Genomic DNA, 16,460 nt, shown 5'->3' with positions numbered 1-16,460 from the left:
GACAGGGATATCAACCAGATTCCTTTTTCTGTGGCTTTCCTAAGGTGTCTACAGCCTTTAGATGTAGTTTCAGGCCTTTATTTTGAAGAATGAGCGTAAACGTCCACATTGCGTAAGTGGTCTGTTGTTGGCTCTCAGTGTGATTTTTGCGCAACACAGAGAGGTAGCCATTTTTCCTCCCGGTCCTAGTGAAAAGCCAACTGTCCCGGTTGATATATTACCGAATAGATATTTGAAAAACACCTTGAGGATTGATTATAAAAAACGTTTGCCATGTTTCTGTCGATATTATGGATATAATTTGGAATTTTTGTCTGAGTTGTCGTGACCGCTATTTCCAGTGGATTCCTTGGCATAACACATCAAACTAACGGAGGTATTTGGATATAAAAAATATATTTATGGAACAAAAGGAACATTTGCTGTCTAACTGGGAGTCTCGTGAGTGAAAACATCCGAAGCTCATCAAAGGTAAACAATTAATTTGATTGCTTTTCTGATTTTCGTGACCAAGCTACCTGATGCTATGTGTACATAATGCTATGCTAGGCTATCGATAAACTTACACAAACGCTTGTATTGCTTCCGCTGTAAAGCATAATTTCAAAATCTGAGACGACAGGGTGATTAACAAAAGGCTAAGCTGTGTTTCGCTATATTTCACTTGTGATTTCATGAATATTAATATTTTATAGTAATATTTTTTGACTGTTGCGCTATGCTATTCAGAGTTGCTGATGACAAATATACCGGATCCGGGATGGGTAGTTCTAAGAGTTAAACATACACGGAGAGAACACATTATTGAATGTCTCATGGCTCAAAGTGGAAGAGGGATTGATGTCATCACTATTTGTTGATAAGCTGTATATACCAAGCTGTCTGTTTAAACTACTAGTACACAGCTCAGACACCCATCCATACCCCACAAGACATGCCACCAGAGGTCTCTTCACAATCCCCAAGTCCAGAACAGACTATGGGAGGCGCACAGTACTACACAGAGCCATGACTACATGCAACTCTATTCCACATTATGGAACAGCGGGGACTGTGAAGAGACACACACAAAGGTACAGACACATGCATACATTGTAATATTGTTGTATGGTGGTATTATGCATTTTGTATTGTACATGTAGTGGCGTAATAATGTTATATAATGTACTCTTTAATCTTTTGTTTTATATGTAATGCAAGTGCTTTATTGTCTTTGGACACCAGGAAGAGTAGCTGACGCCTTGGCAGAAGCTAATGGGGATCTATGTTCAATACAAATACAAACCCAAAATGTGCATCGGTCTTTCCTGCCCCATGGACAACTTTCAGCGTGAAGAAACACGTACGTAATTCTATCAATTAGGTCAACTATCCCTATAAAGGCTATTAGTGGCCACAGAAGTCAAGCTGTGGCCAAACACACATCCTACATAGGCTACCATGTCCTCCGCTACATAGGCTACCATGTCCTCCGCTACATAGGTTACCATGTCCTCCGCTACATAGGCTACCATGTCCTCCGCTACATAGGCTACCATGTCCTCCACTACATAGGCTACCATGTCCTCCACTACATAGGCTACCATGTCCTCCGCTACATAGGCTACCATGTCCTCCGCTACATAGGCTACCATGTCCTCCGCTACATAGGCTACCATGTCCTCCGCTACATAGGCTACCATGTCCTCCGCTGCATAGGCTACCATGTCCTCCGCTACATAGGCTACCATGTCCTCCGCTGCATAGGCTACCATGTCCTCCTCTCCTCTACATAGGCTACCATGTCCTCCACTGCATAGGCTACCATGTCCTCCTCTCCTCTACATAGGCTACCATGTCCTCCGCTACATAGGCTACCATGTCCTCCGCTACATAGGCTACCATGTCCTCCTCTCCTCTACATAGGCTACCATGTCCTCTGCTACATAGGTTACCATGTCCTCCGCTGCATAGGCTACCATGTCCTCCGCTACATAGGCTACCATGTCCTCCACTGCATAGGCTACCATGTCCTCCGCTACATAGGCTACCATGTCCTCTGCTACATAGGCTACCATGTCCTCCGCTACATAGGCTACCATGTCCTCCGCTACATAGGCTACCATGTCCTCTGCTACATAGGTTACCATGTCCTCCGCTGCATAGGTTACCATGTCCTCCGCTGCATAGGCTACCATGTCCTCCGCTACATAGGCTACCATGTCCTCCACTACATAGGCTACCATGTCCTCCGCTACATAGGCTACCATGTCCTCCACTACATAGGCTACCATGTCCTCCGCTACATAGGCTACCATGTCCTCTGCTACATAGGTTACCATGTCCTCCGCTGCATAGGCTACCATGTCCTCCGCTACATAGGCTACCATGTCCTCCACTACATAGGCTACCATGTCCTCCACTACATAGGCTACCATGTCCTCCGCTACATAGGCTACCATGTCCTCCTCTCCTCTACATAGGCTACTATGTCCTCCGCTACATAGGCTACCATGTCCTCTGCTACATAGGTTACCATGTCCTCCGCTGCATAGGCTACCATGTCCTCCGCTACATAGGCTACCATGTCCTCCACTACATAGGCTACCATGTCCTCCACTACATAGGCTACCATGTCCTCCGCTACATAGGCTACCATGTCCTCCTCTCCTCTACATAGGCTACTATGTCCTCCGCTACATAGGCTACCATGTCCTCCGCTACATAGGCTACCATGTCCTCTGCTACATAGGTTACCATGTCCTCCGCTGCATAGGCTACCATGTCCTCCGCTACATAGGCTACCATGTCCTCCACTACATAGGCTACCATGTCCTCCACTACATAGGCTACCATGTCCTCCGCTACATAGGCTACCATGTCCTCCTCTCCTCTACATAGGCTACTATGTCCTCCGCTACATAGGCTACCATGTCCTCCTCTCCTCTACATAGGCTACCATGTCCTCCTCTCCTCTACATAGGCTACCATGTCCTCCTCTCCTCTACATAGGCTACTATGTCCTCTGCTACATAGGCTACCATGTCCTCCGCTACGATACTTTATGGGAAATTCATAGGCTTTGACACTGAACCATGTTCAAAACAGAGTTTATTGGCAAATTGAAGACAATGGTGTAATGGTTCATTTTTATGTGTGTATGAGAGAAGAGAGAGAGGTCACTCCATCAATCTGCTATTGTCGTTCTCTCAATCTATTTCAGTTGTGACTCCACAGCGTGGAGGGTAGTATGTGTGGGGGGTGAGGGAGGTTGAAGGGGGGCAAGGCACCGATTCATCACTGGGATTGGAAATAAGACCGACACAGCACAGTTTGTCATGTGAGATTAGTCTGAAGCTGGTAACGGCTGTCCTTAATATAGTCTCCACCATCGCACACTACTCATCCCCTGGAACACACCACTACTGCTGTAGACCAGGGTGTGTGTGTGTGTGCGTGCGTGCGTGTCTGTGTGTGTGTGTGTGTGTGTCTGTGTGTGTGTGTGTGTGTGTGTGTGTGTGTGTGTGTGCGTGCGTGCGTGTCTGTGTGTGTGTGTGTGTGTGCGTGCGTGTCTGTGTGTGTGTGTGTGTGTGTGTGTGTGTGTGTGTGTGTGTGTGTGTGTGTGTGTAGAGCAGGGAAGGACATCTGGTGGTTCCATTTGTAGGCCTGAGGATCAGTTTCCAAAAACCACAAAAAAAACCTCTTCATGTTGAGAGTTAGAACAGTAGGAATACACAAGATGCAATTTGGTCATGTGACTGTGCATCAGCAGTTTTTCTCTTGTTATTTTAGTCACTGACAGTCACTCAGTTATCCTATGTCAGATAACATTTTTTAGATTGGTAAATTGGTTTTTCCAGCGACAGTCCCTTCAGAGAGTGTTCACACCCCTTGACTTTTGCCACATTTTATTGTTTTACAGCCTGAATTCAAAATAGATTAAATATATTTTTTTTTCTCTCAACACAACATTTAAAACATTTTACATTTGTTGAAAATGAAGTACAGAAATATCGAAATTACATAAGTATTCACACCATTGAGTCAATAAATGTTAGAATCAGCGATTACAGCGGGCAGCAATTATTTCTGGGTAAGTCTCCAAGAGCTTTGCACACCTGGATTGTACAATATTTGCACAATATTCTTAAAGCTCTGTCAAGTTGGCTGTTGATCATTGCTAGACAGCCATTTTCAAGTCTTGCTGTAGATTTTCAAGCCGACTTAAGTCAAAACTGTAACTAGGCCACGTAGGGACATTTAATGTCTTCTTGGTGAGCAACCCCAGTGTAGTTTTGCCCTTGAAATAAAACTGAACCAGGTTTTTCTCCAGGAGTTAACACATTTTTTTTGCTGTTTTATTTTAATGCCTTATCGCAAACAGGATGCATGTTTTGGAATATTTGTATTCTGTACAGGCTTCCTTCTTTTCACTCTTGTCATTTAGGTTAGTATTGTGGATTAACTACAATGTTGTTGTTCCCATCCTCAGTTTTCTCTTATCACAGCCATTAAACTCCGAAACTGTTTTCAAATCCCCATTGGCCTCATGGTGAAATTCCCTGAGCAGTTTCTTTCCTCTCCGGCAACTGAGTTAGGAAGGACGCCTGTATTTTTGTGGTGACTGGGTGTATAGATACACCAAGTGTAAATAATAACTTCATCATGCTCAAAGGGATATTCAATATAGGGCTTGGGGCCTCCAACAAATTTCACTTAGGACCCACAAAAATTTATGGCTGGCTCTGACTGAACAAATGGGCATGGATGTGGGTATAGATGTGGGTATGGATGTGGGTACGGATGTGGGTATAGATGTGAGTATAGATGTGGGTACGGATGTGGGTATTGATGTGGGTATAGATGTGGGTATAGATGTGGGTACGGATGTGGGTATAGATGTGGGTATGGATGTGGGTACAGATGTGGGTATAGATGTGGGTATAGATGTGGGTTTAGATGTGGGTACGGGTGTGGGTATTGATGTGGGTATAGATGTGGGTATGGATGTGGGTACAGATGTGGGTATAGATGTGGGTATAGATGTGGGTTTAGATGTGGGTATAGATGTGGGTACGGGTGTGGGTACGGGTGTGGGTATAGATGTGGGTATTGATGTGGGTATTGATGTGGGTATAGATGTGGGTATTGATGTGGGTATAGATGTGGGTACGGATGTGGGTACAGATGTGGGTATAGATGTGGGTTTAGATGTGGGTTTAGATGTGGGTATAGATGTGGGTATTGATGTGGGTATAGATGTGGGTATTGATGTGGGTATAGATGTGGGTTTAGATGTGGGTATTGATGTGGGTATAGATGTGGGTACGGATGTGGGTACAGATGTGGGTATAGATGTGGGTTTAGATGTGGGTACAGATGTGGGTATAGATGTGGGTTTAGATGTGGGTACAGATGTGGGTATAGATGTGGGTATAGATGTGGGTACAGATGTGGGTATAGATGTGGGTATAGATGTGGGTATAGATGTGGGTATAGATGTGGGTTTAGATGTGGGTACGGGTGTGGGTATTGATGTGGGTATAGATGTGGGTATAGATGTGGGTTTAGATGTGGGTACGGGTGTGGGTATAGATGTGGGTATAGATGTGGGAATAGATGTGGGTATAGATGTGGGTTTAGATGTGGGTACGGGTGTGGGTATTGATGTGGGTATAGATGTGGGAATAGATGTGGGTATAGATGTGGGTTTAGATGTGGGTACGGGTGTGGGTATTGATGTGGGTATAGATGTGGGTATTGATGTGGGTATAGATGTGGGAATAGATGTGGGTATAGATGTGGGTTTAGATGTGGGTACGGGTGTGGGTATAGATGTGGGTATAGGTGTGGGTATTGATGTGGGTATAGATGTGGGTTTAGATGTGGGTACGGATGTGGGTATAGATGTGGGTATTGATGTGGGTATAGATGTGGGAATAGATGTGGGTATAGGTGTGGGTATTGATGTGGGTATAGATGTGGGAATAGATGTGGGTATGCAGACTTATGGCCCCTCATGATGAATTCAGATGTTTTTGTGGCCCCCATCCCTGGTGTAGAACATGGAATCCTATTCCACATCAGGTAACTGATGCCAGCAGTAGAATCGGATTTTAAAAATCTAGTAAAAATACACCTTATGGAACAGCGGGGACTGTGAAGAGACGCACACAAAGGTACAGACACACACATACATTGTAATATTGTTGTATCGTGGTACTATACATTTTGTTTGAAACAGTTTGCTACAGAATAAAAATAATACTGCAGTAACAGGGAATGTGAATTATTATGTGGATTATAATTAATATACTTTTTTTGTAGGGGTTGTTAAATTTTCCTGAAAGTGAAAGTAAAGTCTGAAATGTCAGTGGAAATTACTTCAGAACTTCAGAAGCATTTTTAAAATCTCAAATACGCTACAAGTTTTAAAGTTGTCCTGCAACAGGGTGATCAATTTAAGATCCTACATCTGTAAATGTGTCTGAGGAGGAGACAGAGAGAGATAGACAGCGAGAAAGTCCTGCAACAGGGTGATCAATTTAAGATCCTACATCTGTAAATGTGTCTGAGGAGGAGACAGAGAGAGATAGACAGCGAGAAAGTCCTGCAACAGGGTGATCAAATTAAGATCCTACATCTGTAAATGTGTCTGAGGAGGAGACAGAGAGAGATAGACAGCGAGAAAGTCCTGCAACAGGGTGATCAAATTAAGATCCTACATCTGTAAATGTGTCTGAGGAGGAGACAGAGAGAGATAGACAGCGAGAAAGTCCTGCAATAGGGTGATCAAATTAAGATCCTACATCTGTAAATGTGTCTGAGGAGGAGACAGAGAGAGATAGACAGCGAGAAAGTCCTGCAACAGGGTGATCAAATTAAGATCCTACATCTGTAAATGTGTCTAAGGAGGAGACAGAGAGAGATAGACAGCGAGAAAGAAAAACAGAAGAAATGCCTGGTCAAGTGTGAAAATGTTGAGGCGTATCTTATTGATCACACTGTTCGATCCATGGCGTGGCAATACCCAGCTCTTACTGAGTATGTACCTCAGGAAGACCCTTTAAATGATCTAAATAGGAGTGACCACATGACATGTAAACACACATCTGTTGGGCCAATTCTTATTTTAATAATAATGAAAACTCAGACTTGGGCAGGTAAAAGTGAATATATTTCAATGGTTGAAAAAACAACACCAACTCTAACGCAAATGGCGATATTTGTCATAACTGCAGTCAACAGAGATTATGGCCTGTGTTGCCCTTTAAATTACGGCCTGTGTTGCCCTTTAAATTACGGCCTGTGTTGCCCTTTAAATTACGGCCTGTGTTGCCCTTTAAATTACGGCCTGTGTTGCCCTTTAAATTACGGCCTGTGTTGCCCTTTAAATTACGGCCTGTGTTGCCCTTTAAATTACGGCCTGTGTTGCCCTTTAAATTACGGCGTGTGTTGCCCTTTAAATTACGGCCTGTGTTGCCCTTTAAATTACGGCCTGTGTTGCCCTTTAAATTACGGCGTGTGTTGCCCTTTAAATTACGGCCTGTGTTGCCCTTTAAATTACGGCCTGTGTTGCCCTTTAAATTACGGCCTGTGTTGCCCTTTAAATTACGGCCTGTGTTGCCCTTTAAATTACGGCCTGTGTTGCCCTTTAAATTACGGCGTGTGTTGCCCTTTAAATTACGGCGTGTGTTGCCCTTTAAATTACGGCCTGTGTTGCCCTTTAAATTACGGCCTGTGTTGCCCTTTAAATTACGGCCTGTGTTGCCCTTTAAATTACGGCCTGTGTTGCCCTTTAAATTACGGCCTGTGTTGCCCTTTAAATTACGGCCTGTGTTGCCCTTTAAATTACGGCCTGTGTTGCCCTTTAAATTACGGCCTGTGTTGCCCTTTAAATTACGGCGTGTGTTGCCCTTTTAATTACGGAGTGTGATGCCATCTGTAGATCGTGGAGTGTGTTGCCGTTTTAGTGTGAAAACCAAAAGTGTAACCAAAACTTAAACTAAGGCATTAGTTCAGAGCGGCTAGGGTTAAGGTGTGGGATAGGGGTTAAAACAAGAAAAATGTCAAATGACAAAACAAGTGCTTGGCACTGGGATTGAACCTGTGATGCTCGGAGCCATAGCTCACGGTTTTACTCCATCCCCAACAGCCTATAGATGGTAAGAGACACTTGCGCTGCCCCTAGTGGACGGTTGGAAATTGCCATTGAAATATAACGCCACTTCGAAACTTCACCATTCCAATAACGTCTGGACAGCTTTTAATCCACCCAAAAGACATCTGTTTTCCTAGGCTCGAAGTCTTGAACCTGCCCATATTGTCAACGATGCAGGCATGACAATCTATTCTCCTCAAACCAAATAAAGAAAAAACAAGAGAGCCTCATTAGCTGGATAACGGGACATTTTGAGACTAAGAAGCGTCCTTGAAAATATAGATCCATGACCCACAGAGGATTCCGTTTGGGCGTGGTCTAAAGCCCTTCCGTGTTTTAACATGTCAATTACTAGGCAACAACTGAAAATAAACAACTGGGATTAGTGAAACAGAGTGTGGTCATAGTGGGGTTTTGTTAGTCCACCCTCTTCCCTTTTCTCCCTCTCTTTAATCCGCCGGTAGTCCCACGTGTGCGTGCGTCACGTGTGTCACGTGTGTGCATCTGAATGTTTTGTGTCTGTGCATGCGTGTGTGTGTCATGTGTACTCACCGTAACATCCTCTGGGGTGAGCTTTCGACATGAGGAGCCAAAGATAGACCGAAGGACCGAAGGCAGCTGAACCGATTCAGTCTTGACCCTGGCAGTGTCTCCTCACACCTCGTGTGTGCTCACTTGTAATGAGGCCTCTGGTGGATAGATTTCACTACCACTAGGACACAACAAAAGGCCAAGGTACCATGAGGACAATGCTCCATGCGCTTCACGCCATTTGTTTGGCTCACCATATCCATCACATTAATGAGTCACCTTTTACTGACAGCTCATGATTACCTGCTTACACATGGAAAGAGAGGGTGGAGTAGGGGTAGAAAGAGAGAAAGAGGGTGGTAGAAGGAGAAAGAGAGGGGGGGTGGAAGAAGGAGAGAGACTGGGGGGTAAAAAGAAAGGGGGATTAGAAGGAGAGAGGGGGGTAGAAGGAGAGAGAGGGGGGAAGAAGGAGAGAGAGTGAGAGAAGGAGAGAGAGGGGGGGAGGAGAGAGGGGGTAGAAGGAGAGAGAGGGGGAAGAAGGAGAGAGGGGGGTAGAAGGAGAGAGAGGGGGTAGAAGGAGAGAGAGGGGGTAGAAGGAGAGAGACCGGGTAGAAGGAGAGAGAGGGGGGGTAGAAGGAGAGAGAGGGGGTAGAAGGAGAGAGAGGGGGTAGAAGGAGAGAGAGGGGGGGTAGAAGGAGAGAGAGAGGGGGGCAGAAGGAGAGAGAGAGGGGGTAGAAGGAGAGAGAGGGGGGAAGAAGGAGAGAGAGAGGGGGTATAAGGAGAAAAAGGGGGGGTAGAAGGAGAGAGAGGGGGTAGAAGGAGAGAGGGGGTAGAAGGAGAGAGAGAGAGAGACGGGGTAGAAGGAGAGAGGGGGGTAGAAGGAGAGAGAGGGGGTAGAAAGAGAGAGGAGGGTAGAAGGAGAGGGGGGTAGAAGGAGAGCGGGGGAGGGGGTAGAAGGAGAGCGGGAGGTAGAAGGAGAGAGAGGGGCGTAGAAGGAGAGAGAGGGGGTAGAAGGAGAGAGAGGGGGGTAGAAGGAGAGAGAGGGGGTAGAAAGAGAGAGGAGGGTAGAAGGAGAGAGAGAGACTTTTGAAATCTGTAACATCTTCCTTAGCTCTGGCATCTTCCCCAATACTTGGAACCAAGGACTGATCACCCAAATCCACAAAATTGGAGACACATTTGACCCCAATATGCATCAACAGCAACCTTGGGAAAATCCTCTGCATTATCAGTAATAGCAGTGAAACTTTTCTCAGTGAAAACAGTGTACTATGCAAATGTAAATTTGGCTTTTTACCAATTTGCAGTATTACAGACCATGTATTCACCCTGCACACCCTAATTGATAAACAAACCAAAACAAAGGCAAAGTCTTCTCATGCTTTGTTGATTTCAACAAAGCGTTTGACTAAATTTAGCATGAGGGTGTGCTATACAAATTGAAAAACATGCAACATTATAAAATCCATGTACACAAACAACAAGTGTGTAGTTAACATAGGCAAAAAACACATGTTTTTTCCCACAGGGCTGTGGGGTGACACAGGGATGCAGCTTAAGCCCTATCATCTTCAACATATATATCAACAAATTAGCGAGGGCACTAGAACAGTCTGCAGCACCCGGCCTCACCCTACTAGAATCTGAAGTCAAATGTCTACTGTTTCCTGATTATCTGGGTCTTCTGTCACCAACCAAGGAGGGCCTACAGCAGCATCTAGATCTTCTGCACAGATTCTGTCAGACCTGGGCCCTGACAGTACATTTCAGTAAGACAAAAATAATGGTATTCCAAAAAAAGGTTTAAGTTGCCAGGAACACAAATACAAATTCCATCTAGACACTGTTGTCCTAGAGCACACAAAAAACGATACATACCTCGATACATACCTAAACATCAGCGCCACAGGTAACTTCCACAAAGCTGTGAATGATCTGAGAGTCAAGGCAAGAAGGGCATTCTACGCCATCAAAAGGAACATAAACCTCAACATACCAATTAGGATCTGGCTAAAAATACTTGAATCAGTTATAGAACGCATTTCCCTTTATGGTTGTGAGGTCTGGGGTCCGCTCACCAACCAAGAATTCACAAAATGGGACAATCACCACATTGAGACTCTGTATGCAGAATTCTGCAAAAACATCTGTGTACAACGTAAAACACCAAATAATGCATGCAGAGCAGAATTAGGCCGGTACCCGCTAATTATCAAAATCCAGAAAAGAGACGTTCAATTTTCCAACCACCTGAAAGGAAGCGATTCCCAAACCTTCCATAACAAAGCCAACACCTCCAGAGAGACGAACCTGGAGAAGAGTCCCCTAAACAAGCTGGTCCTGGGACTTTGTTCACAAACACAAACAGACCCCACAGAGCCCCAGGACAGCAACAGCAACACAATTAGACCCAACCAAATCAAGAGAAAACTAAATGATAATTACTTGATAATTACTTAATTTAATAAAATACTAAGCAAACTAGTGGCAGAATACCTGACCACCGTGACTGACCCAAAATTAAGGAAAAAGTTGACTATGTACAGACTCAGTGACCATAGCCTTGCTATTGAGAGGCAGACCTGGCTCTCAAGAGAAGACAGGCCACAAAACGTTTTGTGCGCACTGCCCACAAAATGAGGTGGAAACTGAGCTGCACTTCCTAACCTCCTGCCAAATGTATGACCATATTAGAGACACATATTTCCCTCAGATTACTCAGACTCACAAAGAATTTGAAAACAAATATAATTTTGATAAACTCACATATCTACTGGGTGAAATTCCACCGTGTGCCATCACAGCAGCAAGATTTGTGACCTGTTGCCACAAGAAAAGGGCAACCAGTGAAGAACAAACACCATTGTAAATACAACCCATATAAATGTTTATTTATTTTCCCTTTTGCACTTTAACTATTTGCACATCGTTACTGCACTGTATATATCCATAATATCACATTTGAAATGTCTCTATTCCTCTGAAACATTTGTGAGTGTAATGTTCACTGTTCACTTTTGTTTATTATCCATATTCGCTTGCTTTGGCAATGCAAACATATAGAGGGGCTAGCAAAGCAAAGAAGAGTTGACCTGTTGGTCAAAACCACCAGAAATATGCAATTAAAACTCAATGTTATCAAAAAATAAAACAGCTAATTCAAAAACACAGAATTAAAAGCAGAATAATGAAATATGTACATATTTACAGGAGCTCCTACTTGCTCTCTTAGTCTCTCTCAGATCCCTGTATGTGTCTACTACACAGCAACGGAACAGTAACTGTAGGATGCTTGTCATTCTTCTTCTCTTCTCTTCTCTTCTCCTCTTCTCTTCTTCTCTTCTCTTCTCTTTTCTTCTTCTCTTCTCTTCTCTTCTCTTCTTCTCTTCTCTTCTCTTCTCTTCTCTTCTCTTCTTCTCTTCTCTTCTTCTCTTCTCTTCTTCTCTTCTCTTCTCCTCTTCTCTTCTTCTCTTCTCTTTTCTTCTTCTCTTCTCTTCTCCTCTTCTCTTCTTCTCTTCTCTTCTCTTCTCCTCTTCTCTTCTCCTCTTCTCTTCTTCTCTTCTCTTTTCTTCTTCTCTTCTCTTCTCTTCTTCTTCAGTTTTTTACTTCACGTTCTTGCTGAGAGTTCCTTCAGAGGAAAAATGTGTGACCTGGTTGTGTGACAATGTGATTATGACATGACTAAATATGACATATTGTAATACAACACAAAATATCCTCAAACTGAACAAAACATATATAAACGCAACACACAACAATTACAGTTCATATCAGGATATCAGTCAATTTAAATAAATTCATTAAGCCCTAATCTATGGATTTCACATGACTGGGAATACAGAGATACGCATCTGTTGGTCACAGATACCTTAATGAAAGGTAGAGGCGTGGATCAGAAAACCAGTCAGTATCTGGTGGGACCAAAAAATGTGCCTCAATCAGCGCATTAGTTGATCAGGCTGTTGATGGTTGATTGTGGCCTGTGGAATGTTGTCCCACTCCTCTTCAATGACTGTGTGAAGTTGCTGGATATTTGCTTAAAACTGGAAGATCCCAAACAGCCTCAATGGGTGACATGTCTGGTGAGTAAGCAGGCCATGGAAGAATTGGGACATTTTCAGCATCCAGGAGTTGAGTACAGATCCTTGAGACATGGGGCCGTATATTATCATGCTGAAACATGAGGTGATGGCGGAGTATGAATGGCATGACAATGGGCCTCAGGATCTCATCACTGTATCTCTGTGCATACAAATTGCCATCGATAAAATGAAATTGTGTTCATTGTCCGTAGTTTATGCCTGCCCCATACCATAACTCCACCACCATCATGGGGCGCTCTGTTCACAACGTTGACATCAGCAAACTGCTCGCCCACACGTTTGCCATCTCCCCGGTACAGTTGAAACCGGGATTCATCTTCCAGCGTGTCAGTGGCCATCGAAGGTGAGCATTTGCCCACTGAAGTCGGTTATGACGGCGAACTGCAGTCAGGTCAAGACCCTGAAGAGGACGACCAGCACTCAGATGAGCTTCCCTGAGACACTTTCTGACAGTTTGTATAGAAATTCTTTGGTTCTGCAAACCCACAGTTTCATCAGCTGTCCGGTGGGCTGGACTCAGACGATCCCGCAGAGGAAGAATACTGATGTGAAGGTCCTGGGCTGGAGAGGTTACACATGCTCTGCGGTTCTGAGGCCAGATGGACGTACTGACATATTCTCTAAAATGACATTGGAGGTGGCTTATGGTAGATAAATGAACATTATATTCTCTGGCAACAGCTCTGGTGGACATTCCTGCCAATTGCATGCTCCCTCAAAACTTGTGACATTTGTGGCATTGTGTTGTGTGACCAAACTGCACATTTTAGAGTGTCCGTTTATTGTCCCCAGCACAAGGTGCACCTGTGTAAGGATCATGCTGTTTAATCAGCTTCTTGATATGCCACACCTGTCAGGTGGATGGATTTTCATGACAAAGGAGAAATGCTCACAGGGACGTAAAAATATTTGTATTACTACTGTAGCCTATATAATACTACTGTGTAACATTACTGCAGCCTATAGAATACTACTGTGTATTACTACTGTAGCCTATAGAATACTACTGTGTATTACTACTGTAGCCTATACAATGCTACTGTGTATTACTACTTTAGCCTATAGAATACTACTGTGTATTACTACTGTATCCTATACAATACTACTGTGTATTACTACTGTAGCCTATACAATACTACTCTGTATTACTACTATAGCCTATAGAATACTACTGTGTATTCCCACTGTAGCCTATAGAATACTACTGTGTATTACTACTGTAGCCTATAGAATACTGCTGTGTATTACTACTGTAGCCTATAGAATACTAATGTGTATCACTACTGTAGCCTATAGAATACTACTGTGTATTACTACTGTAGCCTATAGAATACTACTGTGTATTACTACTGTAGCCTATAGAATACTACTGTGTATCACTACTGTTACCTATATAAGACTACTGTGTATTACTACTGTAGCCTATAGAATACTACTGTGTATTATTACTGTAGCCTATAGAATACTACTGTGTATCACTACTGTGACCTATATTAGACTACTGTGTATTACTACTGTAGCCTATAGAATACTACTGTGAATCATTACTGCAGCTTATAGAATACTACTGTGTATTACTACTGTAACCTATAGAATACTACTGTGTATTTCTACTGTAGCCTATAGAATACTACTGTGAATCATTACTGCAGCCTATAGAATACTACTGTGTATTACTAATGTAACCTATAGAATACTACTGTGTATTTCTACTGTAGCCTATATAATACTACTGTGTATCATTACTGTAGCCTATAGAATACTACTGTGTATTACTACTGTAGCCTATAGAATACTACTGTGTATCACTACTGTGACCTATAGAATCCTACTGTGTATGACTACTGTAGCCTATAGAATACTACTGTGTATTACTACTGTAGCCTATACAATACCACTGTGTATTACTACTGTAGCCTATAGAATACTGTTGTGTATTACTACTGTAGCCTATAAAATAGTACTGTGTATTACTACTGTAGCCTATAGAATACTATTGTGTATTACTACTGTAGCCTATTCAATACTACTGTGTATTACTACTGTAGCCTATAGAATGCTACTGTATTACTACTGTAGCCAATACAACACTACTGTGTATTACTACTGTAGCCTATAGAATAGTACTGTGCATTACTACTGTAACCTATAGAATACTACTGTGTATTTCTACTGTAGCCTACAGAATGAATACTACTGTGTATCATTACTGCAGCCTATAGATGACTACTGTGCATTACTACTGTAACCTATAGAATACTACTGTGTATCACTACTGTAACCTATAGAATAATACTGTGTATCATTACTGCAACCTATAGAATACTGTCTAACTGTAGCCTATATAATAATACTGTGTATTACTACTGTAGCCTATAGAATACTGTCTAAATGTAACCTATAGAATACTACTGTGTATTACTACTGTAGCCTATAGAATACTGCTGTGTATCACTACTGTGACCTAAAGAATACTACTGTGTATTACTACAGGAAGCCAATAGAATACTGCTGTGTATTACTACTGTAGCCTATAGAATACTACTGTGTACTACTACTGTAACCTATAGAATACTACTGTGTATCATTACTGTAACCTATTGAATACTACTGTGTATTACTACTGTAGCCAAAATAATACTGTCTAAATGTAACCTATAGAATACTGCTGTGTATTACTACTGTAGCCTATAGAATACTGCTGTGTATCACTACTGTGACCTATAGAATACTACTGTGTATTACTACTGTAGCCTATAGAATACTACTGTGTATTACTACTGTAACCTATATAATACTACTGTGTATTACTACTGTAGCCTATAGAATACTACTGTGTATTACTACTGTAACATATAGAATACTACTGTGTATTACTACTGTAGCCTATAGAATACTACTGTGTATTACTAATGTAACCTATAGAATACTACTGTGTATTACTACTGTGACCTATATAATACTACTGTGTATTACTACTGTAGCCTATAGAATACTACTGTGTATTACTACTCTAACCTATAGAATACTACTGTGTATTTCTACTGTAGCCTACAGAATACTACTGTGTATCATTACTGCAGCCTATAGATTACTGCTGTGCATTACTACTGTAACCTGTAGAATACTACTGTGTATCACTACTGTAACCTATAGAATAATACTGTGTATCATTACTGCAACCTATAGAATACTGTCTAAATGTAGCCTATAGAATAATACTGTGTATTACTACTGTAGCCTATAGAATACTGTCTAAATGTAACCTATAGAATACTACTGTGTATTACTACTGTAGCCTATAGAATACTGCTGTGTATCACTACTGTGACCTATAGAATACTACTGTGTATTACTACAGGAAGCCTATAGAATACTGGTGTGTATTACTACTGTAGCCTATAGAATACTACTGTGTATCATTACTGTAACCTATTGAATATTACTGTGTATTACTACTGTAGCCAAAATAATACTGTCTAAATGTAACCTATAGAATACTGCTGTCTATTACTACTGTAACCTATAGAATACTGCTGTGTATCACTACTGTGACCTATATAATACTACTGTGTATTACTACTGTGACCTATATAATACTACTGTGTATTACTACTGTAGCCTATAGAATACTACTGTGTATTACTACTGTAACCTATAGAATACTTCTGTGTATTACTACTGTA

The 16,460-nt window shown here is 42.3% G+C and overlaps 1 protein-coding gene across 1 annotated transcript; it reads left to right on the top strand.

The window, feature by feature from the left end:
- The first annotated feature begins 4,742 nt into the window (after positions 1 to 4,742).
- Positions 4,743 to 6,002, top strand: LOC139409629 (vesicle-associated protein-like). The gene has a single exon (XM_071155051.1). It carries the CDS (start codon positions 4,743 to 4,745, stop codon positions 6,000 to 6,002), a length of 1,260 nt encoding a protein of 419 aa, XP_071011152.1.
- Positions 6,003 to 16,460: the final 10,458 nt, after the last annotated feature.

Source organism: Oncorhynchus clarkii, chromosome 5 (genome assembly GCF_045791955.1).
Source record: "Oncorhynchus clarkii lewisi isolate Uvic-CL-2024 chromosome 5, UVic_Ocla_1.0, whole genome shotgun sequence".
Lineage (NCBI taxonomy): Eukaryota > Metazoa > Chordata > Actinopteri > Salmoniformes > Salmonidae > Oncorhynchus > Oncorhynchus clarkii.
Note: the sequence above shows the minus strand (reverse complement) of the source record. Positions and strands in the feature narration are given on the sequence as shown.

Bases quoted from the DNA above. Each gene is read 5' to 3' on its own strand.
- LOC139409629 (XM_071155051.1), top strand. From the start codon at position 4,743: ATGGATGTGGGTATAGATGTGGGTATGGATGTGGGTACGGATGTGGGT.